Genomic DNA, 25,746 nt, shown 5'->3' with positions numbered 1-25,746 from the left:
AAATGGGCTCAGCCTCATGCTAATTCCTGGGCCTGTGATTTAATATGACATTAGAGAGGAAGGATTGGGAAGGTGCTGAACCACTGACTAAACCAATCAGCAGAGCTGTAAATTACACTTCTGAGATTCCCAATGGCAGATTGAGAGGCCTCAGTAAAATTGCGGAGGTGAATAAAACCTAGCTTGGAAGCAATTTGTCAGGATCTTCGGGCTCGCATGAATTAGAGTTTAAGTTTCATTGTTCATTTTCTAAAAGTTGTCTATTGTAACACTGCCTGAATACCAACTGGGACTGCAGTTTTGTACAAGGTGAAAGCTGCCTGTGGATGTAAAGCCAGTTGGTTCTCGAACAAAACCTCTTTCAGACGAACCAAGAAACTGGTGATGCGTCTCTGAAGGTAGTGTTTTCTTGTTGGAAGCTGAAGTTCAATTTTCTGCATCGTTTATTAATTTCTGGGCCTGTAGGTGCCAGGACAATGTGAAGAATATTTTATGGACTGCCTGTGGCCAAGGAAAGAAGCGCAGGAGGAATTCAGGATAATCCTTCAGTGCAATTGTAGCAATGGTTGACTTGTTTCCTCCTTAATAGGACATGGAAAGTGTTATACAGCAGAACTTGAGCATGGTAAATGAGAGAGGCTTGGCTTTACAAACATGTGCTGCTTTACTCTGGCAGTGTGTTCCTGTAGTGCAGTAGCTGATGATAATACCTCATGCCTCTGTTCCGTGTGTCACCCTTGTTTTAATATCTCTCTCTCTTCTCTCTTTTTTTTTTATAGCCATGTTACTGAAGATCACCTTGTCTTCTGGAAGTAGAAACACAGTGAACAGATGAATCTATTCAGCCAGACATTCCCCCAGTAGATCTCTCTGCTCATGGAGCACCACGGCAGGGAGGAGATGGACTCGAAAGAGGAAAGTCCTCAGGTGTGGGCTGACTCTGCTGAGCAGGAACAGAATACTGCTCAGGTGACTAGTGCCTTCCAGAGCTCTCGGTTTCTGCTCAGATTGAATTGGGCTCGGTGCGGTGGCTTAGCAAGCCGGCGTTCCCATTTGACTGTTTCTTACAGTCTGGAAACTCAGCTTTCATTTGAGGAGAAATACAGACATGTCTGTGGTGATGTCAGATTAAAGCTTCAGAAAGTGAGCTGGGCAAACTGCGGCAGCGAATACGCAGACATCTGAAACGAGCTAAACAAAACCAGCCAGTGGCTGTAGAAGTTTCGGTGTCCAAATATATGTATAACCATGTGGGAAAGTGAAAGGGTATTCAGATTAATGAGTATTAACAAAGTCTGTGGTCTGTGGCAGCCCATTTTGATGGCATCAGTCGAATCAGTTGGAACTGTGGGTGGACCTTGGGGAAAGTAATATGAATAATTTTTTCCAGTCAGACATCTGGGTAGCGGGGAAGGGAGAAATGTTAATTGTTAGTGACTAATACAGTCAGATTCTGATGTATGCAGCTAGTCCCTCTGAGGCAGTGCAGCTGAGAATTTCTAGAAGACTGTAAATTGATTTCTTCTTTTGAATATGTTATGAAGAGGGTGCTGCATGTCATTTGACCCACGAGCTGAGAAATTCTGACTCTCCTGGTAATTTCCAGCTTTGACATTTGCAAGGAAAGGCACTTTTCAATGGCCTGTGTTCCGTTATCTCTACAGTGGAATAACCATACTGTTGTTTGCACATGGCAGTTATAAGGCTTAATTAGTATTTGCAGAGTGCTCTCCAAATGTGAAACACTGCATGCATCCTTACTGTAGTGTTTGCATGAGGATTTATTGTACAGAATCAGCACTTGGCATCTGCGGGGGAGTACCAGGTGTCTTCTAAAACAAAAGCTAGAAGGTGAAACAAAGTAAATAAAATGATGCCACAGGTTTTTTCCCCACATATTTTTATGTGAAAACACTTTATGTGAATATGAGTATGGATACTAAAACTGGGTTTCCTGTTAACTGTTCTATTTTACCCACATGCTGAAAATGGTTTTCAGCATGTAAAGGGTGTCAAAAGATAAACATGTTCCTATTGCCACTGGAATTAAGTTATCTGGCTTCTTTAAGGTAGGCCACTGATCATCATTTGTCATCATTATGTTCTGTCAGAATCAACTTGTTTGGATTTCAGCTGCTGCCCTAGACATAGCTTGTTCCAGTCGTCCTTGGAATCACTGCTTAATGTTTTAAGTTATATGTTTCTCTGTTTAAATAGTTGGATTTTCTACTGGTGCTGTATGTACATACTACAGAGAAGCAATCTAACATACACTATTGCTTCCTCATGATAGGTGCAATACTATTACTTGCAGGAGTATCAAAGTTAATAGGTTCTGTTAGCCGTTCATCAGACAGAAAAAATTACATCCAACTACAGAACTAGCTGAATGAAGTAATTATCATAAATCCAGAAAGGAATATGAGAATAAAGGGAAACAATATACCAATAAATCCCATAGATACACCAGTTCAAATCTGAACTTTCTTTCGTTCATGACTTTTCAAAGCATCGTACAAGAGCTAAGTATGGGAAGGTGCCCTTTGTAGCAGTTAGGTCTTGAGTTAAAATGCAGAGTAAAACCAGAAACTGGTGGTAGTTTATGTCCAGATTTCTATGTTGCTAGCATGATTCATTGAGACTTTAAACGTGTATTATACAGTGAGTTTTTTATTGTATTGAAAACAATTGGCTAGGAAGTTGGGACACGAGGTACTCTCTGCTTTCCAAGGCACCTTGCAACCTGCGTGTCTCGTGTTGTTTCCCATAGACATATGTTTCGGTTTCAGTACAGGATCTGTTTTTTTTTTCTTTTCTTCCAGGTGCACTTTGTCCCTGAGGGGGGGACAGTGGCACAGATTGTGTACAGCGATGAGCAGGACCGTCCCTCGCAGCAGGTCGTCTACGCGGCGGATGGCACCTCCTACACCTCCGTGGACACCTCGGAGCACACGCTCGTTTACATCCATCCCGTGGAAGCTACGCAGGCATGTGTGGTTCTGAGCCCACCCCATTCTGGCACCTAGAAAACAAAACAATCTTGTTTGAGCTTAAAGCCAGTTACCAGCCAAGTGATATGACGGGAAAATAGCAGGCAGTTGCTCTTAACGCTTTTATCTGCCCATTGCTGAGCAGGGACTTCATGCTGTTCATTTGTCTGATGTGCGAATGTGGTAATCAAAGGATGTCAAGGCTATGAGTTATGAAATGCTGGTTATTTCACTGAAGGTGGACGAGATTATAACTAGATCAAAGGTGTTTTCCAAAACATGGATAATCTCTCCAGAAATCCTGCCTCTGTTGTATTCGGTAAAATGCCAAGAGGCATCGCTGTGTCTTCTGGAAGAGTCCTTGTTTTGCATAGTACAGTTCTCGTAATTCATAGTTACAATAACAGTCATGTCTTTTTGCAGCGGATCTCAGTGTATTCAGTCTAATTTTGTAGTCTTTCTTCAGAGAAGTTGTTGATTTTACAGACCTAGATTCTTTTTCTTCTTCATAATTATATCAAATAGCTTTTATTCTCTGACAGCATGTGTTTATATGGGGTTAATACGGTATGCATCTGTACCTCTGTGTGGACAGAAAAAAAAAAAAGAGGAACAGGCACGCGTTGTCAAGAATGTTTTACATTGTCTTTGCTGCCAGGACAGATTAGCAATGCTACAAAGTGCACGTACTCGACACCTGCAGCAAGACTGGCATAGCCTCGTGCGGCGTGGTCTCTCTCTTGTGCAGTTCTTAGCTGTCACATAAAAACAATTCCTACCTGGTGGGATGTTGTGAGAAGATAAGGTATTTTGAGAGGCTACCTCCCAGGAAGTTACTGACCAAGTAATGAACTGGGAATCTGAATACTATCATTTTGTCAAAAGAAGCGTAGTGTTAAGACACTATCATGCAGCTGAGATGAAATTACCAAAGCGCTAATGGAATTCGTATTATGCCGTGCTTTATTTTGTTGGAGCCAGACTGCTACAAGCTCAGGTTATTTCAAGTTTTGGCAAAGTAAGCAAGGCTGACCTCAGTCAATACTTAGTTTTCCTCTGAGTCTTGCTTTTCCTAGGGGGAAGCCCTCCCATCAGGGCTGTTCTTGCAAGCTACTGTAAGGATATTGGAGTTGGCGTGTCTTCTATGAAATTAAAAAACCAACAGCGTGGCCATATTAAATTCACATGTAGGGTGTGCCTGATATCTGCCTGCTTTCTTTTGAGGAACTCTCTTGTGAATTTGCAGAAAGATAAAGTTAATAGTCATCTTCTGTCCTGCCCTCAAGTATTACTTAGCTTTCATACAGCTATTGAATTTCATTCTGTAGAATTTATCAAAACAGCAATTGACGGATGTGATTTCTGTATTTAAAAAAAAAAAAAATCCTGTGAAGCGCTTTAAGTATATAGCTGAAAAGTGCCACATAAATATGGTATTATCTTTTTATGGAGTTTAATCTCTATGTGTGTAGGTTCACATGGGTAAGTTGAATTAGTCTGCTGTGGTAATAGGCGCATTAGAAGTTAGCAAAGGATCAAATGTGGGTCATTTCTTGGTGGCAGGGTGATTTTTGTGTGAGTTGGGAGTAAACGACCCCAAGGCCGGTTTGATAAGCCTTTTTCACTTTGTCTAGACTCTGTTTACAGATCCATCCCAAGTGGCTTACGTCCAACAGGATGCCACCACCCAGCAGGTAAGAAAGAGACATTATTTTCCTTGGGCCTGAAACTGTAAGGAAACTGTTACCGAAGGTAAAGGGACGTTGTTGTGGTGCTAGAGCGTAATAAGCTATCTCTGAATCTGTCAAATGGCAGCCTTCAGTCATGTACTGTCATCCCAGTGATCAGAGGCAAAAAGCTTGTGATAACAAGCTACTATTATCTTGTCTAGTTTGTGCATGAATGACAATAAGAAGTTAAGAGAGTTTGAGTTTTTTTTTTTTTTTAAATTCATGTTCAACAAAAACTGCCCCAGATATAATGAAAAATCTTTTAACGGTGTCCCTTTAAGTCAGCAAGCTGATGTGGCTGACTTGATTTTAATGTCATTCTGGAAAGACTGGGTCCTCGTACAGATTCTGATCCAAATGCCTTTAAATCCATAAAAGGCTCTCAAGGGATAGAAATTCGGATCAAATTCTAGATTTACCAGAAACTTCACAGGAAATTAATTGTAAAACCTGAAGAAGTTCAACTACTGGCTCCCTTACCTTACCAGGGCATCCCAGGTCTGATGTGCTTGCCAGTGTGAAGCGGGCGAGGAACAGAACAAAATTGGAGCCTGTGGTTATAAAGTTCTGATTATTTTTCTTTTTTCATCTGTCATGGATGTGAAGGTTTTATTCTTAACTTTTGCTAGTATCTTTGGTGATTGCATTGTGGTAATCAGGTATAGGTGCTTTCGGATCTAGGTCTCCAGTTAAAATTCTCTGCTTGTCATAGAGACTTAAAATCATTACTGCTTGGTGAGTCTTTAATGGCACGTGTGAATTGACGTGTTAGATCTGAATCATTACTAACGCCATCATTAAAATGCGTATTTGTTGACAGTCTTGGGGCAGAGTGAAGGGTTGAATGTGCATCGAAAATAAACTTTCTTCTTGCTAAAAGGAGACCTTCTAAACTGTTGAGGCACAGGCATGAAGTTATATGAATGACGCAGTAAAGGCGTTACCTGTTTTCTTTCCAGTTCTCTGGAGGTATTGGGAGTGTCATTCTGGAATTTTTGCCACATCGGTTTCCTTGCATTAAGAAGCCGAAGAATCCTATTTGTCTTAAAGCTCATTTAACAAATAAATATATGATCTAATTAAAAGTAGGGATTATTCATACGTGCGGTGCAAATGACACTCGTGACAGCAGAGGTGGTGTGCTGTTACTATCCCATGTTGCGTATCAAGGGCATGAGCGCTTCTCTGAGAGTCCTCGGCCCGTCCTCCCTTCCCACGCTGTCTGACAGCAGTCCCAGCAGAGACGTTCATTTGCTTGTGAATGGTCAGTCCCTCGTTATGGCAGCTCCTGCCTTTGCAGGTGTTTCTACATCAGCATTTCACGTGGAACATCCCTGAACTGACAACAAATGTTAAAATAATATTAAAGCTCCTCTTGTCTTTCAAAAGAAACTTCGTGTTAAAAAGAAATTGAAAGTTTTTTAAAAATAATGCCCATATTCCTTGCAGTGTCTGACATGGAAGTGAAAGTAAGGATATGTTTGAAGTGTGATTAGTAGTAGGAAATGCTAATATGAGGTACACATAGACACAAGCTTGTGTGAACCTCTCATTGCTGGCAGACCTGGAGGTGTGCCATTGAATAATGATGCCTTTTCTGTTGCCACTTGGCATCAGAAATGTCAATACCAGACAGCTTGGTTCAGCTGTCGTCTTGGCGGTTTCCTCCTCACTGTCACACGGTTCCCTGAAGTCTCTTTGCTGTATCTTTTAAGCAGTTTCATAAATTACTCTTAATTCCTCTTCAAACAAAACAACTAGATTTGAAGTTTTAAGGCTGTCTATCCGCCTGTGTTACGGATTTTCTTGTCTGCTCCTTCACTGTTGGCACAATTCGCTGTTCTCAGTTTTATCTGATATTTATTAAACACTCCGTAGAGGTGCAGGGGATTTAATTTCAGCGTAAAAGCTGTTTAACAGTCAGAGGCACAAACTAGAAGCCACATGATGTCAACTGTAGAGACGGATGAAAAATCATGCGGGATAACGGTGCAAATTCCTGTATAGATAAGCAGGAAACAAAAGACAGGAAAGGTGATTCCTAGGATCTTAATTCCGCTTTGTTTTATTGCTGAATGGATGGGAGCGGCATGGTAATTTGCATTAATTTTCGTGTTACTACACAAAAAACCTAGTATGAAAACAACCAAAAATGTATAGTGTGACCAAATAATGTAAAGAAAAAATAATTGTTGGAACCCTTTCATTTGAGTGCTTGATCTTCCAACGAGGTCAGTACACCATCTTGTTTTTATGACAGATCTTGGTTGGCTTGAGAAAAAGAGATAGGCAAAAAGGAGATGCTTCGTTTTCCTTCTTTAATTTTTCCCTTAAAAAAAAAAAGTAAATTTGGAGGTAGAAGAGAAAAAGACCCCAAATCACTGGTTTTACCAAGAGCTAAAGAGCTCCTCACATCTGTTTTTAGTGCAGTTTGAACCCTGGCTGGATAGGACCTTAATTGAAAGCCAAAAGTGGGAGATAAGAAATTTAAAAGCTGCAAAATCTAGACTGAGTTTTGAAGCCTTTCCCTTTGTCCCTGGATCTGCAGGTTTTGTCCAAGTCTGTCATCCCTACTGGGGGGAAAAAAAAAAAAATCGTTACAATGCTGCAGGTTTTGACCTAGTGTAGGACTCCAGGGAGCTTTGCATGGAGGGCACTGCCCGTATGTAAGTGACTGATGGAAATGACGCAGTGCTAAAATGAGTGCCTATAATTTTAGGTAACTGTGCTCTTGCCTGCTGCTGCTCAGAGCATGAATCCCACCAACCTGTCCGTGCTCGGCAACGTTGCCGAATCCCCCCAGCAAATGGCTCTGGAGCAGGGTCCACAAGCAGATAGAGTAAGTTGCCAGGCACCCTTTTCTTTTGAATGTACGAGTACACTGATTTCATTGCTCCATTGTCTCAGGTGGTGAAACGTGTCCGAGTGATATGGGAGGAGATGCGAGAAAGCTGTAGCACAGATTTGTACTGTCTTTCATAGTCTCACCATGGAATGTGTGGGGTTTTTTTAGGGAGAGATCATGTATTTAATATACAGAGAAACCTGTTCTGCAGATTGTTCTGTCTTGAGCAGCCACCTTAAAATAGTCTTCTCAGCTTTGAAAAGCGAAGTTAACAGAAGGTGTAATGCTGTCACGTAGGACCAACATCCACTGGGTCTCTTTGCCAGTCTTTTAAGACAGCTTTACTGTGCGTAGTATTTCTTGTTCTCTACCTGAGAAACTGGCGTGGGTGATGGAATGGTCTGTGCAGTGCACTTCAAATAATTTCTGCTTCTTTTTTTTTTTTTGTAGGGATAAACTTTAAAATTAGCGAGAGAATACAATGCCCTCAACTGTCCTCCATGTCCCATAGCTTATATCTAGTCCCCATGTTGTCTCATCCCTTATTGACCTCTACACGTGTGCTCTGGGGATTGTTTTTATTCGATTGTATGATAGGAGAGAAAAGATCATGTGCCAAAGTGCAGGATTCTCTCACTTGTACAGAAGAAGTTAAAATACAGCTTTAGGCTCTAAATAACTTCCACAGAGCCTGGACTCTGTTTCAGACCTTCTGTGAGGGTCCAGAACTTCTGATTTCAGTTTCTTCTCCCGAGAAGTCAGTCCTTGACAAGGTAGAGCTGTGACACAGAGCTGTCCTGAGCGAGGCTGTTAGCAGCAGCGATGTGAAACATCCCTCAGCAATCATTTATCATGTCGCTTCGCTTTCCCTTGTCCTCCTTTCCATTACCAAAGGAAGCAGAAAGGGTAGACTAGCAAGAACCTTCATTGCTCGTCTCGGTAGGAGCGTTTTTCTTCGTGAGTCAGTTTTGATTGTTTGTTGTGAATTTTCTCCTCAGGCATCATTACCGGTGCATAACCAGGTGTTACCTCCTATGGAGGCAGTGGATGGTTCTGACCCTTTAGCACCTCTGCAGAATCAAATGGGAAGGATGGAAACAAAAGAGGAAGATGATGAGGATGAAGATGAGGAAGAAGATGGGGAAGACACTGACATGGATGAATGGGATCCAGATCCACCTCGACCCTTTGATCCCAATGATTTGTGTAAGCGTATGAAGTAGTATGTAGTGTGTTAGCCACCCTCCCCTTTTTTCTTTCCCCTCCATCAGCCCTCTAGTAAATGGAGTTGAAAACCATTCAGATTTTAGCAATAATAAGTAAACCCCTTTATACCCAGAAATGTAGACTCATATTGGGCTCCCTTACTGAAAAGACAAGGTTCTGTCTCAGGTGGAGTCTCTGAGCTGCTCTGTTCTTCACTTTGCAGGAGGCTGCCCTCTCTAATGTTTTAAAATGTAGACAGACTATTGGAATAAATGTTCCCACAGCTGAGCCAAAGATGTTTGGAGAGAGATAAGGCTGTCTCTTCGGAGCTGGTGCGTGAGTGTCTGCCTGACAGTCATGTCCTCTCTGACTTTGTGTTGTAGGGTGTGAAGAGTGTAATAATGCACATCCCTCCGTGTGTCCAAAACACGGACCTTTGCATCCCATCCCAAACCGGCCTGTGCTGACCAGGGCGAGAGCCAGCCTCCCCTTGGTGCTCTATATAGACAGGTTTTTGGGAGGTGTGTTCTCCAAAAGGCGTATCCCAAAACGCACGCAGTTTGGACCCGTGGAAGGACCCCTGGTTAGACAAACTGAACTCAAAGACTGCTATATCCATTTGAAGGTAAGGGGGTGTGTGCGCGAGAGAAGGGGGATCAATTTGTGCCTAAGCTTTGATTTTCATGAATTTGTCGCTCTGCCTCGATCAGTTACTTCACTAGAGATGTTCTGTTGTTACTTCCGTGTCGGAATGTAACTCAGAAATACCTGGATTGCTTTGGCTTGAAATCTACTCTGTTATTCAGGGAGACACAATAATCGTGGTGAATATTCTGGCATTATGGTGTTACGATATGTAAGACGCATAACGTGGAATGCTGTGAATCACTCTCACGTGGGCTGAAGCAGCATCTGGACATAAAAATAGTAGCCCCATCTGAGGATGTTTTGCAGCCATCGCTTTTTGTGTCATCCTGTGACTTAAGTTAAAAATATTTTTCTTCCCCTTTTCCTCCTCTCCCCCACAAGACGTAGAGGAGAGGAGAGATTTTTTCCCCCCTTCTTCATGCCAAGTCGTTGGCGTGAGGTATAAGGGATTTGACTGACTCTTATCCATTTATTTACTGGTTTCATTATATGAATTGGTCCTTTATTTGCTGGAGATTAGGTCCGCAGTCTTAGGAGCGCAGGTCTCTGTCGGTCAGTGTCTGACAAGGAAGTTGTGACCACAGGCAGGTTCAGTAACCCAACAGAAGTTCGGCTGAAGAAGCGCTGCTTCCAGCTTCAGGCAGCGTCACGAGTCAGGAAATCAAAGGAGACGTGGGTCTGCCGGTTAGAAACATCTGACAACTGCTGCCATATAGCCTACTAAAGCTACAGTTTCTTGTGCCTCATTTATAGCCACACGTCAAGTGCTGTGCCTGACCCTTTTAATGAATGCTTCTTGCCCTTGAAAGCCATGGCAGGGTCTCTCGTGTCTCCCTGGTTAAATCTCTGCCTGTTTTTAAGTATTTTTCTGAGTGCTGCCTGTTTCTGGATCCCTGTTCGCAAAGAGAGAAAACTAGCTATGCCTTCATTGCTTTCCTAATGTAAAAGTTGCATGGTCACAAGTAGGTTGAGAGACTGAAATTCTGTGAACCTGCTGCCAGGCAGTTAGTCATATGTAACTGGATTTTGCTACAGGTGTCTCTTGAAAAGGGTGACAGAAAAGACAGAGATTTGCAAGAGGACCTGTGGTTTGAACTTTCTAGCGAGGCTCTTTGTAACTGGATGATGTTTGTGCGCCCAGCTCAAAACCATTTGGAGCAGAACCTGGTAGCGTATCAGTATGGCCACCATATTTATTACACAACCATTAAAAACGTGGAGCCCAAGCAGGAACTCAAGGTATGGCATTGCTCGTGTTTCGTGACTCATTTTTCTACTGATGAAATCAAACCGTAGAGTTGCTACCTAATAAGTGCATCTCCAAGTGCCAGAAATGATTGCTGTAAATAGTTCTAGGGCTTTTTTCTCTGATAAAGCACATGATGGCCTGAATCAAATGTGACTGAAGTCAGTAAGTAGTTAGCCACCGACGTAGGGATTTTAAGTGAGCTTTGGCTCAGGTATAAAATGAGGAAGTTTAAAATAAGAGTATGTAAATGATTTGTCTGTCATTGTCATGCTTTACACGGCATATATTTTGCTGAGGCAATCTAATTTTTATTGCAGCAGTCTTATTCTTTTTAGTTCTGGATGCCCTTTCCAGTTAGTCCTGTGTGCCCTTGACTTGTTTTCTGGTGCCTTAAGTGAATATGGTCTCTCACTTTACCTGGCTTTCCTGGAACTTTTGAAACTTTGCATGTGGAAAATGATAAAGGATATTGTGACCTCCCTGTGAGTTACTTTTTGATCCCTCTAAAAACGTATTGATTACTTTGAGCTCAAAGCAGCGTGGCTGGCTGAGATGGCCTTCGTTTTCGACATCTTTTGGGGAACTGGGGGTAACCAAAAAAACTTTGATATCAGGAAATTGTTTGTCCTTCTTGAAATCTTTTCTTGCACGTGAATCTCAACAATTCAACAAAACGCAGCGTTAAACACACTTAGCTAAACGAGGGCAAAAGCCTGCTTACACACTTATTGCTGATTTTTAAGAGTAGGATTCTTTTTGGTTTCTCTGAAATCAGCCCTTAATTTGTTTAAGCTGAATCACTAGAAACCTTGCTAATACATTTTAAGTGTAGCCAAACATAATTTTCTCAACAGTTTTTAAATCAAATTGAAATCAGACTTTAATTAAATCCGTACAGACCTGCCTGTAGAAGCACCATTTTTCTTGCTTAATGTGTTAGTAATGTCTTTTGGGGTAAAATTGGTTTGATAATTGAAAGCTAATTACCTAGGCTCTGTAATGGGTTTTCCTCCCCAAGTGCGTGTAGGGCTGTTCATATAAATTTTGTCCAAAGATGGAGCTAGGAGGATCAGCAGTCAGTTAAAGCTGAGAACTTCTGTATTGCATGACAGGTGAGTAGTCTGGGAGCTCCAGGCTTTCTTCTTTGTCCAGCTAGTGAGATGCCTGCAAAGTAACACGCACCTGCTAGTGAGTCTTTGAAGGGGTTAGAAATGCCACTCACCACTGCTATGAAAACGCCTGTGGGCCCACTACAAGTTTAAACTTGCCCGGGTTTTTCATGCTGAAAATCTGTTCATGCCTTCTTTAAGAAATCTCTTCTAAAATTGAACCTTTTTAATCAAAGGCTAAGGTAAAATGGGAAATGATGCAAGAATTCTCAGCTAAATGTGAGCATCTGACTTCAGGCTCTAATGAACTTTGTCTTTCTGCCTCCCGTGGTTCTCTCTGCTGAAGGCTTCCTAAACCCCCTGTATAACAAAAGTGGGTCCAGCATGCTGCAGCCTGGCAGTTCTTTGTGTTGGGAAGCAGGGCCGTATTGTTCCAATCCTTCAGAAGTTCAGAAACATTTTAAATGAGCCTCTGTGGACAGCGCTGGCTATTGTCTATGTAAAGAGAGTGGGAAAGAAATGGGAAATCCCCCGAGTGAAAAACTTTTCCATTCCTCCTGGTACAGCAAGTAACAGTACTCTGCTGACATCCATCCTTTACAATCATACAGTTGGCTCTAAAGAGATTAATCTTACTTCCTTTAGAGCTACTGGTAGCCATGTGTGAGATTAACGTTCATATTAGGAGGCTATACCTTAAAATTAAATGGATATGCTTTCAGAGCAAAGCTCTTTTATTCCTCAGCAGGGGCATATTGATCTCAATAGGCTTTATTATTGAGGATGAAAGGAGCAATAAGAGTCGGTGGTTGAGGCGAGTGAAGTAAATGTATTGCTTAAAAAACATTCTCAAATCAATTCCCCTTAGTTCTGGTTTCATCTAAGAAAGTGTTCTGCTATCTTGTATCCCTGCTGCAGGTGTGGTACGCTGCCTCTTACGCAGAGTTTGTGAACCAGAAGATCCATGACATATCTGAGGAGGAAAGGAAGGGTAACTTGGGCTCTTCTGCTCTCAGTTTTTGCAGTCCGATGGTGGTTGGGGTGTTGTACTTCTTAGTTTCAAGTACATGGCCTGCATAGAGCTCCCAAATTTCTGCTAGGTTACGAAAAGTTAAACCAAATCTCGATTGTATTATTGGGACTTAATTCTGTTAAGTCTTCTCATGCTAATTTTACAATAATTTAACCTTCTGCCTCAGTTTCTGGGAGGCATTAGGTTGCTGCTGGAAAGGGGCATGTTTCTGTACTTGATGTCTATTGTTGAGCCTGTGTCATAAACCGATGTGCCACTGCTTTAGATAGAGAAATTTCTCTTGACCTCCCCTAATCCATGCCAGAGAGACAATCCTGTAGGTGCTCTTCCTTACAAGGGTATATTTCAAAATGTCCCTGAATTTCAAGCAGTGTATATAGTCCATGTGAATTGTCCCCAGCAACCTTTTTGTCTTTCTGCGATGAGCTGTGGTCATGCCACAGTGCAGAGGGGATAAAAGCAAAGCTAAACGGAGCGGTGCTGGGTATTCTGCAGTCTGTCTAAGCTTCAGGGGAGAAATACGGCCCACAGAGGACAGAAAGGCTTGGGGAAAAAAAAATGAGGCATTTAATTGGTGGTGACTGAAATGCTGTTATTGACATTTCCAATTGAACATAGTTCTCAGAGAGCAGGAGAAGAACTGGCCGTGTTATGAGTGCAATCGTCGTTTCATGAGCTCAGAGCAACTCCAGCAGCACCTCAACTCCCACGATGAGAAGCTGGACTTCTTCAGCAGGTACTGAAAGCTTTAGCTTTGTCTGTGTATCACTACGGTGCCTCCCCAAACTTGCAGCAAGGAGGGTATTTGCCCTACAGATCTTACTGACCACCTTGGGTGCCCAAGAGAGAACGGCTCAGCGCCGGAAGGTAAGAATATGGCACCGGGAAGCTGATTGGTGTAAGAGACTTTGCGAAAGGAGTAGCTCGAGGGAAATAAATACCCCGTTGAAACTGGTGAGATATTTTTGGTTTGCTTTTGGTTTTTCACCAGCGACTTAAAAAACTGCAATATTTCAGTACCACAAAATTGCAATACTGATGCTTCTCAGATGTATGCAGATAAAGAGCTTGGAGAACGAGACTTCTAGTGCTTTGGCTTCTCATTGGGCTGGCAAGATAGTTTATCCTAACCTATTAAAAGCTGAATCTACAAACATCCATCAGAGAGCAGAAGACATTGGTGCTGCCTTTTTCCTGAAACTTAGCAAGCGGTTGCATTTTCTTTTCTTTTTCTTTTTAACACAGAAAATTGTTCCCTTCAGTTTACTGCCTGACATCAATGGCTAAGTGCCTTTTTGGGGAGGGATGTTATGGCTTCAGGTTTTAAATTGGTTTCCTTGTGCACTTGTTCCATCTTGCTGAAAATGCTTTCCAGCACGCCGTACGCTGGGGTGTTGGAAGTAGGAGAGTTGCCATGGCAGAGGACTTGCTAGAAGCCAGTAGTCCTCTCAGTCCCACGATTAGTGAAATAAATTTTAATGCGTTCTGGACTTTGATTTCTCATAGAGCACAAAATAAATAGATAGCAGCCAGTACCCTATTTTTTTTCCTGCCAGAATTTGTTCAGGTTTTATTATTTCCTGCAGGCCATTGTTACTGAGTTGAATGAGTGAATAGTGATGCTGAGAAGGAATGCATAAAATCAGTGCAGATTCCAAATCCATCTTTTTTTGTCTCTAACCTGGAGCACTATGTATTCTGCAGAGCCAGAGGCCGAGGCCGTGGGCGAGGAAAGAGGAGGTTTGGACCAGGCAGACGCCCAGGGCGCCCTCCCAAATTCATGCGTATGGAAGTAACCAGTGAAAATGGGGAAAAGTGTGAAGAAGGGACGCAGGTATATTTTGGGCGATGGGGAGGAGGGGGGGAAAAAAAAGATCACGTGGGATGTATAACTCCTGACTAAAAGAATTTAGGGCATCAGTGCAAATTGAGGGTGTGCTTTGGATTTATACCCAAGCAAGTCTTGGTTTTTCTAGCTGTGATTCTCTGCCAGGAAGCACACTACTTTCCTTCTATAAAAAAACCTGTAAAATCACTTGCATTTCTACAGTAACTTTCATCCCAAAGCACTTAGCAGCGAGATAGGTTATTGCGGCACTTTAGCAGCATGGCAAAAGTAATTTAGAGAGTAAAACTGTAATGGGAATTTAGGTTTGTATTTGTCCTTTTTGGAATGTGAGGTCAGAGTCTGCTCTTATAACTGTTGCTGGCAGAATTAAACCGGTTTGAGCTATGATTCTTTATGATGTTTTAATATTAACGAGAGGGCCTCCTGTAGGCATTCTTACTGCAAAATGTTTTCTTGCTTGGGGGTTATATTCTAGCGGGACCTAATGTGATGCATTTATCTAAGTATAATGCTAAATTCTCTCGGATGCTGACCACGCTTAAGTTGCCACCAAGTCCTTTTATGAAAGGTGTCACAAGGGATCAGCGGCTCTGTTTTATGACTTAGCTGAAGGCTGATATCTGGAGCGGTAATTTTCCTCTGGCATCTCACTGGGTCATGGTTCAGTGCTGACTCAGAGGGAGGAATGTATACATTGCCTCTGAATGCCTGCCGCTCGTTTTCTGAGCATGCAGAATTGCCCTAAATGTTGTGTTGAGCGCAGGCAGTTGCGAGATCACCCTCTTTGCAAGCTGACGTGACCCAAGCCAGCTCCATTTAGACAAGTGAGCATAATGCTGTTCCCAAACTCTTAACTCCGGAGAGACGGGGCTTACTGGGCGCAGTCCCATGCTAATGTGTCTCAATGGCATCTGGACTGGAGGTGGCTCACATCCTGCCAGCTTGGAGCATGGCCCAGAGCTAGCTCACGTGTGTCTACAGTCGAGCAGGGCCGTGGTTATGTCCCAAGCCTTTGGAGGTCTGCCCGCCTCGCTAATGACTAGGCGTGAGTTCACCTGCCTGAGAACTTGAGTCTCGGGATGCTGTGAGCGCGGTTTAGTGTCAGCAAGTGTGGAAACTTGCCGCCTAGACCAGGACTGGACATTTGGCTGGTATATTGCTCTATTAAGTGTCTCTATCTGGTAAGCATTCACGGTTTGTAACAGCTGCGCTCCTTCTGGCACCTCCCTGTTTTTCTTCTCCCACACCTGCTTTTGCGCTTTGACACTACCAGCCTTGAGCTGATATGCTTTTGGTGCTCTAGCTTGTGCTTTTAAGCTTCCTTAGTTGCATTAAGTGATGTCAAGGGAGGATGTATGGTTTGTTTTTTTTCCTGTAATACGGGAGGATTCCATCCCAGAGGAGTTGCTGGAATTTATATGGGAAGAATGTAGATTTTTGATATGCGCTTCCCGCTCCCAACACCCTCCCTTATCTCTTATGCTAATGCAAAAAAGGAGGAAAACAGCTTTGTGTGATAAATGTAAGTGATGTATGCAGCTGGGTAGATGAGAGTACGCAGAGCTTGGAAACTGGATAGCAAAACACACGGTGCACAGTGTAACGATGTTGTTTGTCACTCTCCAGTTCAGCACTCCAGCTAGTTTGTTAGGAGAAGACGCTGCATAACTATACATGATAATGTTTCAAAATGACAATAATTTCAACGAGACAGAACTTCTCTGCTTTCCCTGGTCTGTGCTAGTCACTTTGGTCTTACTTTCTCACGGGTCAGCCTATGTCATCTTTGGTTAAAGCAGTAAGAGGGTCACGAGTGCAGAAGAACTTGCTTGGCTGATAACACTGGGTGGTTTTGATTGTCTGTGTCCGATCAGACAATACGATGGCCAAGAGAGTCGCCTACCTGCAGCACTTCTTCCCTAGCGCTCTGAATCTTGTTGCTGTAGGTGGAGGTGATCTGCCGAGAGCATCAGTGGAACACAGTAGGAAAGCGTTAGTGTAGACACATTTTGTTTATAGCTTGTGATTAAGTATGTAGAAATCTTGTTGTCTGCTGAGTATTATCAACGCATTTTTCAGTGGGTGGGGGGAATAATCACTGGTTGTATGATTTGCGATTTCAGGACTTGCTGCATTTTTCCAGCAAGGGGCAGTTTGATGAGGCCGGACAAGCCGCACTGAATGGGTTGGAGCAGCAGGAACAGACTCCAGTGCCATCAGAGACACAGTTGGCACTGGAGCAGCAGTCAGAAAACCACCCGCTACAAATCCAGCCGCAGCATGATGAGAGCACGGTGCCTACGCAGAGCACCATGACAGCAGATGACATGAGGCGAGCAAAGCGTATCAGGGTAAGCAAAGAGGACGGCGGGTCACGTCTTCTCTCACCCTCTCCATTTGCTGTAACCCAGTGAATGCCGGACCTGCCTGCCAGGACCAGCTGGTCCCTTTCTCTCACTGTCGTATCCATTTCCAAATCCTGAATAAAGCATCTCATTCCTAGCAATTTTCTTTGCACTGAGAGGAAGACAAATCTCATGTAAAGAACTAGTATCTTATGAGATGCTAGTGAGAACTGGTCACCAATTGGAGCTGATTCAATTGCAGCACAGTAATTCTTTCATAGAAACACAGTCCCTCCAAGCTGGCAAGCAGGAGTGCTTCGAACAGCCGGCTGAATCATGGTACTGTGGCACAGAGTAATGACTTGTTCACAGCACCATCTGTGTCTCTCAGAACTCTTGCCTTGCAAATAGGTGCCAAAGAGGAACCATGACCTCAGTTTAGATCCAACTGAGTTGGTGATGATGATGATGATATTTAGTGATAAAGTCCTTTCTTGGGGTAGAAAAACCTGCCTGTCTTTGAGATTAAAACCTGTGCTAAGAGCTTTGTGTACCGACAGCAAACACTTTGAGCCTGAGCTTTGTGTCAACTGGGTGAGCTGTTTTTTCTCTACTGTGTGTGGGAGGGAAATGATTCAAGCAAATAATCCTTCAAGCCATGTAACTGTGAGATTGGGTTATTTAGCCTAAAATCTTTTGCTTGTTCTTCCACGTGCAAAATTTTGATTACAGAAAGGAACAGCTGCAATAGGGGTAACACTTCATTCTTAGGGGATGAGAAAGGATTAGAAAAGAGTTGACTAACTGTTCCGTATCGGAAGATCTTGAGCCAAATTTTGCTCTCAGTTTATAGCAACATATATGCGAGACCACTGGTAGTGTTACCTCATAAACGCAGCAGCATATCTTGAAGGAAGAATTTGGCTCAGGCACATTAAGACTGGAGAATTTTTAACCATATAAGACGCTTGCACTCTCAGAATGACAAGCTTCTACCAGTAATTTGATTTTCATATGTTAAAAGCTTGGGGGATTTTTACTGAATGTATTGTAGGGTGGATAACAGAGTACAAAGGCAGATGCCGAGTTTTGACAGTAAAGGGCATGGGTATTTACTGCTTATGATATGCCACAACTTCATCAGTAGACAGTCAAGGCCTGGGTGTGATGGAAAGAAAAAGCGTTGCCTGTTTCCCCAAACCTTTGAACCCGAGATGTGAACTTAAGATCATCTTAAACAGTAAATGTGGGAAGAAAGGGACAGAAATTCTGAAGTTACTTCTTTGTCTTGTGACTTAGCTTTTGTTCCCTGGAAATTCATCACAAATGGATGACAAATAAGAGGAGTGCAGTGGTGGTTTAGTCCTTGGTGATGTATTTGTATTGCCAAGTCTCCCTAACTTCCCATACATCTGGCAGCTCGTGTTCAGCAGAGTCCTGGAGATGTTTCAAGATAGGGGCACTGGCAGAATGGCAGATGGGTGGTTGCGTAGGACCTTTCCGTATTGCGTCAGACTGTGAGCAATGAGAACTTGAGATAAGAGTAAACCAGCAAGCATTAATTTTTTTAAGCACTGAAAAATCACAGGAAGCTCTAGCGTCCTATGAGCACTCATTCAATTCAACTCTTCGCAGCACCTTCTTATAATAACATGCACTTAACATTATAAGCAAGCAAACGTGGTTTTAAGATGGGTAGTAAATCAGTCACTTCCAAAGAACAGGTAGAAAGTCTTGACTCCTGATTATGATCTGGAGACCTGTGTAGCTCCAGTTCTTCCTTATTACTCACGTAGGATTTCATTTTTAAAAACAATAATTCTTTGTGAATTGCTTCGACTTTTCTAAGGTTTAAGGCAGTGATGCTCTGAGAGTGCTTTCATTCTAGCTGGAAGCACTCATCTCTGATGCCACAGGGTTCAAGTCCTGATAGGATCAGTTCATTTTTCAGCCTCTGCTCTAGAGCCTGTGGAGTTTCCTTGGAGATCAGACCTTAAATATGGCAGTCATGTCCTTAGTATTGAAAAGAGATGCACCCACCCTTCAAGATACTCTTGTTACAAATTAGAGGAACGTGTGGCCTGCAGCCAAAATGAATAGTTGTTTTTAATTCGGTTCTGAGCAGCGTCCAGAGTGTCTGTGGGCTGATTCCAGAAACATCTGCATTTCCAGATTGCCTTTTTTTACATACAGACCTGATCCTAAAATGTCCTTTGTGTAGGCGACTGCTTTATTCGGAGGAAGCAACTGGCAGGGGTAGGGGTATGATTTGGAAAGCACAGTCACTTCCTTCGTGCTGAAAGAAATGCAACTGGTTGTATAACGAAGAGTACAAACAGTAAAATGAGGTTAAAAAAAGACCCTACTCCTTAACTTTTTCACTCTTCTAATCCTTGCCCTGTTGTCGTCCTGCCCTAATTATTCCCTTCTGCTAAAAGCATTTCATTCTCACTGTGGCTCTGCCATACACATTACATCATTGCTAATCAACTCTGAGAAAACATGAAAGGTCACAAAACACCTTCAAGATTATCTGTGGTTTTTATCTTTGCCCTTTAACTCCCCTTGGGCAGTTACTAACTACAGGGTAAACCTTGAAGATCTGCTTAGTGTTTCCTGAGGCAAAAACCTCAAAGGAGTCTTGCCTCGGTAAAGAGTAAACTAGCTAGAAGAGCTGGCCCTCGTAGTGACCTGCAGAAGCGTGACTATGGCGGAAGTCAAGGCTTCTGTTTTAAAGTCCATTGCATAACATAAGTATTTTTCTCTCCCTCAATGCTGCCTGCTCAGCTGGAGCTGCAGGTAGGTTTGATTTGGTTTTTTGTTTCGTTGGGTTTTTGCTGTATCTAATCGAATGGTACGTAACAACATCGCCTTCCATGTTGTTTTGTCCAACTTCTGTTGAGTGTCTCCTGATTGATCCCGCATCGTAAATTGTCACATTTGTTCTTCTTTAAGCAACCGATGTCCAGAACTAAGTGTTATCTGAGTAACAATTTGCATTCTTCTAGTTCTTTTCATACTAATTAATTGCAAATTTAAGGTGAATATTATAGGAGAAAACTGCTTGGATGAGATACCATAATATCCATCTTAAAGTTTTGGAGGATTTGTTTACGCAATTGTTTGCACTGGATCAATCTTACCAGCTAATGAGACAACATCTAGTTGTCTTTTCCTGGTTTTATGGTTGAAAGCTTATCTAACCAAAGAGCAGTAAAAGGTTTCACCCTTCTGTAGGCTTTGAGACAGCAACGGGACTATGTTGATTTACACGGTATAGAAGTCTGGCCTGCTATCTTAGCAGCCCGATTGCTGGGGGTTACAAACAGCGAAGTGCAGTAATAGTGGAGTTAAGAACTTGAAGTGCGTCTCTTCAACTGTTTGGTTTATTAGCATATCCCTGTAGTGAAGGGGAAAACTATATACTTCTGACTCCAACCAGTTAACTTTTACACAGCACACGTCTGTCTTGCCAACTCACGGTCTGACTTACAGCAGATCCGTGTATTTCCTATTGTCTCCACTTCTCCCCTTGTAAAACAGAGAGTGGGGATGACGACAATTCATGGGAGGGCTCATTTGGGGTTCCTGTATGAAATTGTTAGCTTTTTTAATAGCAAAACAGTTGCTCTCATGTTACTTTCTCTGGAATGAAAGTATAGGTTTCCCTCTGCAGTTCAGATGGTGAAAAGGATCGTTCAGGTTCACTAATTTAATCTCTAGCACAGCACTTCACAGTATTCCCAAGCTATTCCCTCGTTCCGGCAGAACTTCACTTTCTCAATGTCAGCCATTGGCACACACTTAAGGGACACAGCAAATGTCAGCCCAGACATTCTTCCCACAAGAAAAGGCGAGAGGAAACCAGGGAAATGTGTTGGCAGAAGTCTTGAAAGTATCTCATGGAGAAGTATGTAGTGTTGAACGTGTGTAAGCACAGGTGCCAGCAATGTTCTAGCGCTATTTCTCTAACTATTGTGGCGTAGATTCTGTGTGTAACATCTGCAAAGAGAAGACATCAATAAGTGCCGATGTACAGGTCTTATTTTGGGGAAGAGTAGAGTATTCCTTAGACTTCTTGCGAGAAATGGCAGTATTGCAGTGTAGTTTGAGTACAGTACGGGTGATAGTGTGCTGTGGGATTTCATGCATGCAGAGGTATGACTTGCTTCCAGCTTTGCAACTATCCAACGTAAAAGTTCTCATCCAATATTGAAATGCAGACGCAGGGCACACTTGCCTAATTCTACAGGCAACATGTCCAGCAGCATCTCTTCCTCCAGCACACAGCGGTGGTTTCGGGACTGGGATGGCTCTATAACGTTTATCGGAAGGGGAAGGCGGGGAAGGGAAGAGAGAACAATCATGAAATGTTACAGAAAAGGTAGGCTGAAGGAAAGCACACACCAAAACAAAGCAGGGACTGAGAAGAGAAATTGTGCACGGTAGGAGTGGAGAAGAACAGAGAAGAGCAGCCCAGTGTATTACATTTTAAAATGAATGTTCGCACAACCCACATTATGCTCAATTCACGATATTTGTAGTTTCTTGCAATACCAAGAAAAGCAATTTCGAGTTTGACTGTGTATAATCAACTACCCTTTGAGCAGACGACAGAATCTATCAGAGTTCCTCTTGATTCAGCACCGGTGCGTTTTTCATATTTCTTCTTAGCTTTTAGGCTCTCACGCGTGATTAATGCTACATGGCAAAGACAGGTGAATTGCTCACAAGATCTTAACTTTTGCTTGTAAACCTGCCATTCTGCCCCTGCTGTAATGTTTTGAAACTCTATTCTTCTTTTTGATAATAACAAAAAGGTTGAGTGTATGTTCCACCAGAAGTTTTCCAGGCAATGCTAAACCACTGCTGCGCATCTCTGTGGTGATCTTTGGTGCAGGGGCTGATTTTGTAAAGGGCTGTGGAATTTCATAAGCCCTGCTCCTGCGTGAAAGACAAGGCATTAGCTTGCCCTTCCTTTGTATGGTGGCTGAACTTTTGACCCGATCTCCAGTAATCAGCTGGAATTGCAGCTTTTCTCAGGCCCAGGTCTGTACTTCAGAGAGGACTTAGTTTTATTTTACAGAAAAATGCCACGCTAAAGACGAAAGTTAGCTCAATCAGCAGAAAACCAGGGACTGGAGATGAAACTCCTGCATTGTGTTCTCCTAACTCCATGTGTAACTGCAGGTATATCCCTTAACTTCTGCCTGTCACACCCTCCCCTTCTGTAAAATGGAGACAGAATCTACAACGCAGAAGCATTTTTTTTTTTGAAGTTTAGGTTCACTGATAATCTGGTATATTTAATCTTGAAAATATTTGGATGTGGGTTCTATACATAATAATAAAAGCTAATGGTCTCTTTGATGTTTCTTTCAGAATGCAGCTCTTCAGCACCTGTTCATACGGAAATCCTTTCGGCCGTTCAAATGTCTCCAGTGTGGGAAGGCCTTCCGGGAAAAGGACAAACTGGATCAGCATTTGCGGTTTCATGGACGGGAAGGGAACTGCCCTTTGACTTGTGACATCTGCAACAAGGGCTTCATCAACAGCGGTGCTCTCGAGAGCCACATGAAGTTCCACATGGACCAGAAAACATACTCCTGCATTTTCTGTCCCGAGTCCTTTGACCGCTTGGATCTGCTTAAAGATCATGTGGCCATCCATGTCAATGATGGCTATTTCACCTGCCCTACCTGCAAAAAACGCTTTCCGGATTTTATCCAGGTGAGATGCCGTACTGGTTTGAAGCGCTGCCTTCCAGGTCTCTTGCAAGCGCTCCGTTCATGGATTTTCAGTACTGTTCTTGTGTAACGCTGCACGTCAGTTCATTCTCACAAAGATAAAGGGGTCCATGTCAGTCAGAAATGAAAAAGGAAGAGTGACTAAGCATTGCTAGATGTTGTCTTATGCCGCTGAAGTGCTCTTTCCACTAAATCATCAGGTGTGGTACTTCAATCTGGCATTAGAAGGCACTGTACTGTGGGAGGGGTCGTCCCTTATCCCCAGAAAATGCCGAAAGCAGAGGTCCCGACTGCTTTTGGTCAGTACAGATCCATGGCACAAAAAGGGATTGTCTTTTGCTGTATGCAGCTTGTACTTGAATACACCTTGTCCTTTGTCGTTAAAACTCTGGACCAAAAAGAATTGTGGTTTTACATGATACAAATATCTTTTAATCCCTTGGCTGTTTTTGTCAGGGTAATACATTTGAACGCCTTGCAGAAATGCCAGAACAGATCAGGATACTCTGCTTCCTGGCTTCCCCCTGGGCTTCAGCTGGGTACTTTATTCCTCCTCTTCTCTGCACACTGCTTAGCAGAGGTAGCACTGGAGTAGTGAGTAATGTAATTAGTTTGTGCAGTGTGCAGAGCCGTTGGAGAAGATCGTTAATAGAATTTAAGGATGCTATTTCAATGTTCAGTAAGAAAAACCTGAGACGTACCATGTAGATATTCATTATCCTTCATATGGACAAAGGGCTTGATATGTCTTGCTGAGCTGCCTGACTTAAACTGGATTTCTACATTTCAATTTATGTCAAGTAATAGGAACTGATAGACTATCCAATAGGCTAAAGAGGAAAGGATGGGGAAAAGTGATTTACTAATATAATTCCATCCCGGCAAAAAACCTTGATCTTTTGTAAATGTTGAACAAGGAAAAATGTTGATGATTCAGAAATGCTGTACTACAACCCGATTCCCCATAAACTTTCCCGTGAAACTGAGCCAGTCAGAAGAAGGTCCCACAGCTCTTTTCCAGCTATTTAGCTCTATTTTGGAATTCAGAGATGATTTTTTTCATTTGGTGCATGTGAATAATTAAGTTTAAGCACCATAGATTGCTGCCTACTTAAATACTTTTATGTGGAATAGATAAAGATACTAAGTTCTTCCATGTATGATCAGTATTAGAAGATGGTAAAGAATTAATTAGAGATGCATTTCTTGAGTGGTGCTTGGATTTCAAATGTCAAGCCTCATTAGTTACTTTATTGGGGAAAAAAAAAAATCCCACCAGATGCTTGAAGAGGTCAAGGATAGTCCCAAAGTATGCAAAAGTAATTGCCATTCAGGAATGGCATGCAAATGCTTGTCTGTCTGTTTTGTTTGTTTGTTTTTGCCAATTGAAATTGCAAGCTCATGCTCTCTGATTGAAAGGAATTAGTTCTTACGTTTAGATTTCTTATAAATGAAGTAAAGATCACGAACCTCAGACGAACCTGTTCACACACGGATGATTCAGTAAAACTGGTACATCGTGGACTTTTGCTGCCCATTAAGTGCTCAACTGTGCAATAGCTGATGCCTTCAAGAATCAGTCTTGAGGAAATCAAATTGTCCATCCAGATGGATCACAAAGATGTTAGGGCTTTATAGAAACTATTGCCAAGATATCAACTGTTCTGACAAAATACTTTTTAAGCCAAAGCAGATTAGAGAACTCTTAGAACCTTTTTCCTCTTTTTTTTTTCTTTTTCTTTTTTGCTAAGAGTTTCCTAGACTGTTTTACCACACACTCTTCTCTTTTGAATAAATCTCTTTTTTTCTGTGATCTGCAATTCTAGGTCAAGAAACACGTACGCAGTTTCCATTCAGAAAAGATTTACCAGTGTACAGAATGTGACAAGGCTTTCTGCCGTCCTGACAAGCTGCGACTCCATATGTTGCGACACTCAGACCGCAAAGACTTCCTGTGCTCCACGTGTGGCAAGCAGTTCAAGGTAAGATGACTCTTGACCGGATCATTCCTGATACAGGTGGAGAACACCATTCTTTTCCTTCCTTCAAGTAGACAAGCTCATGTTCTCAAAGGTGGAAGAAGTTAACGTGTAAACGTGCTAGACTTGCCTGCAAGTTGCATGCACTGCTTTGTGTCGTGTGTGAGCTACGACGTTCATTTCTGATGGACAAGGGGCGAGATCCACCCCGGCATGCTCTGCTGGAACAGGGTGTCTCATCTGTGAGATCTTATTTCTAATAATTTAATAGCAAAGGAAGTTTCATCTGCTCATTAAGAACTGGGTCATTGTACAGCTCAATTGCCAGGTGCTTGGGTTGTATTGCTTTTATCAGTTTAGTTAAGAAAACTTCTTGCTGATATCGATGGATTAATAATAATCCTGGCTGAGGTGCCTGTGTCCATGGGATGCAGCTTGTCAGCCCATGACATCCAGATCCCTCCGGAACGGATGGAGCAGGTCTGTGAGCCAGGTAAACTGTGGTGGCATCAGCCTGCTCCTTGTCATTTAGTTTCTTATGGGATACTGAGGGACTAGATGCTTCTGGGTGAAGAAGCACGTTCTAGATAGCGCGTGTCCAAAGAGGCTGGGTTGCATCTGGGAGGTAGGTTCAGTACCGTTGTAGGACTTGCGGTCCTCCTCAGTCAGGAGCATTATTTGATGCAAGTTTCCAGCTGTTGAGCACTAATATTTTAGATAAATTCAAAGAAAAGCCAGAGTGGAGGGGTTTGTTCTCACTGAGGCTGCTAAACTAGCATTAGTTTGGCTCCTGCTTTTGTGGCTGAGTAACCTCAGCTGTGGTTTGAAGGATAAACCTAAACCCAAAGGGGTTTAGGGTGCTGAGCTGTCCCAACACTGAGCATGCAACTCTGTCTGATGGCAGCGCTGGAGAGGAAAAGCCAAAGAGATCTCTGAACAACTTACATCGTGGCTCTTCCTTGTAACAGGTATTAAGGCAGTAAGTGGTGCTGATATTTTTCTCCCTGGTCACTCTT

The 25,746-nt window shown here is 42.6% G+C and overlaps 1 protein-coding gene across 1 annotated transcript in view; it reads left to right on the top strand.

Moving 5' to 3' along the window:
- The first annotated feature begins 718 nt into the window (after positions 1-718).
- PRDM10 (PR domain containing 10) overlaps positions 719-25,746 on the top strand; it is a 37,253-nt gene continuing 12,225 nt past the window's right edge. Inside the window, exons 1-13 of the mRNA XM_009322606.1 lie at positions 719-969; positions 2,823-2,987; positions 4,625-4,684; positions 7,440-7,559; positions 8,564-8,771; positions 9,155-9,396; positions 10,455-10,658; positions 12,696-12,768; positions 13,429-13,546; positions 14,515-14,644; positions 16,783-17,010; positions 22,387-22,734; positions 24,578-24,733. Coding sequence (XP_009320881.1) covers positions 877-969; positions 2,823-2,987; positions 4,625-4,684; positions 7,440-7,559; positions 8,564-8,771; positions 9,155-9,396; positions 10,455-10,658; positions 12,696-12,768; positions 13,429-13,546; positions 14,515-14,644; positions 16,783-17,010; positions 22,387-22,734; positions 24,578-24,733 — 2,145 coding nt within the window. The 5' untranslated portion in view covers positions 719-876. The remainder of the gene's footprint in view (positions 970-2,822; positions 2,988-4,624; positions 4,685-7,439; positions 7,560-8,563; positions 8,772-9,154; positions 9,397-10,454; positions 10,659-12,695; positions 12,769-13,428; positions 13,547-14,514; positions 14,645-16,782; positions 17,011-22,386; positions 22,735-24,577; positions 24,734-25,746) is intronic.

The sequence above is a fragment of the Pygoscelis adeliae genome, unplaced genomic scaffold (genome assembly GCF_000699105.1).
Source record: "Pygoscelis adeliae isolate BGI_AS28 unplaced genomic scaffold, ASM69910v1 Scaffold224, whole genome shotgun sequence".
Lineage (NCBI taxonomy): Eukaryota > Metazoa > Chordata > Aves > Sphenisciformes > Spheniscidae > Pygoscelis > Pygoscelis adeliae.
This window is presented reverse-complemented; position numbering and strand designations above follow the sequence as displayed.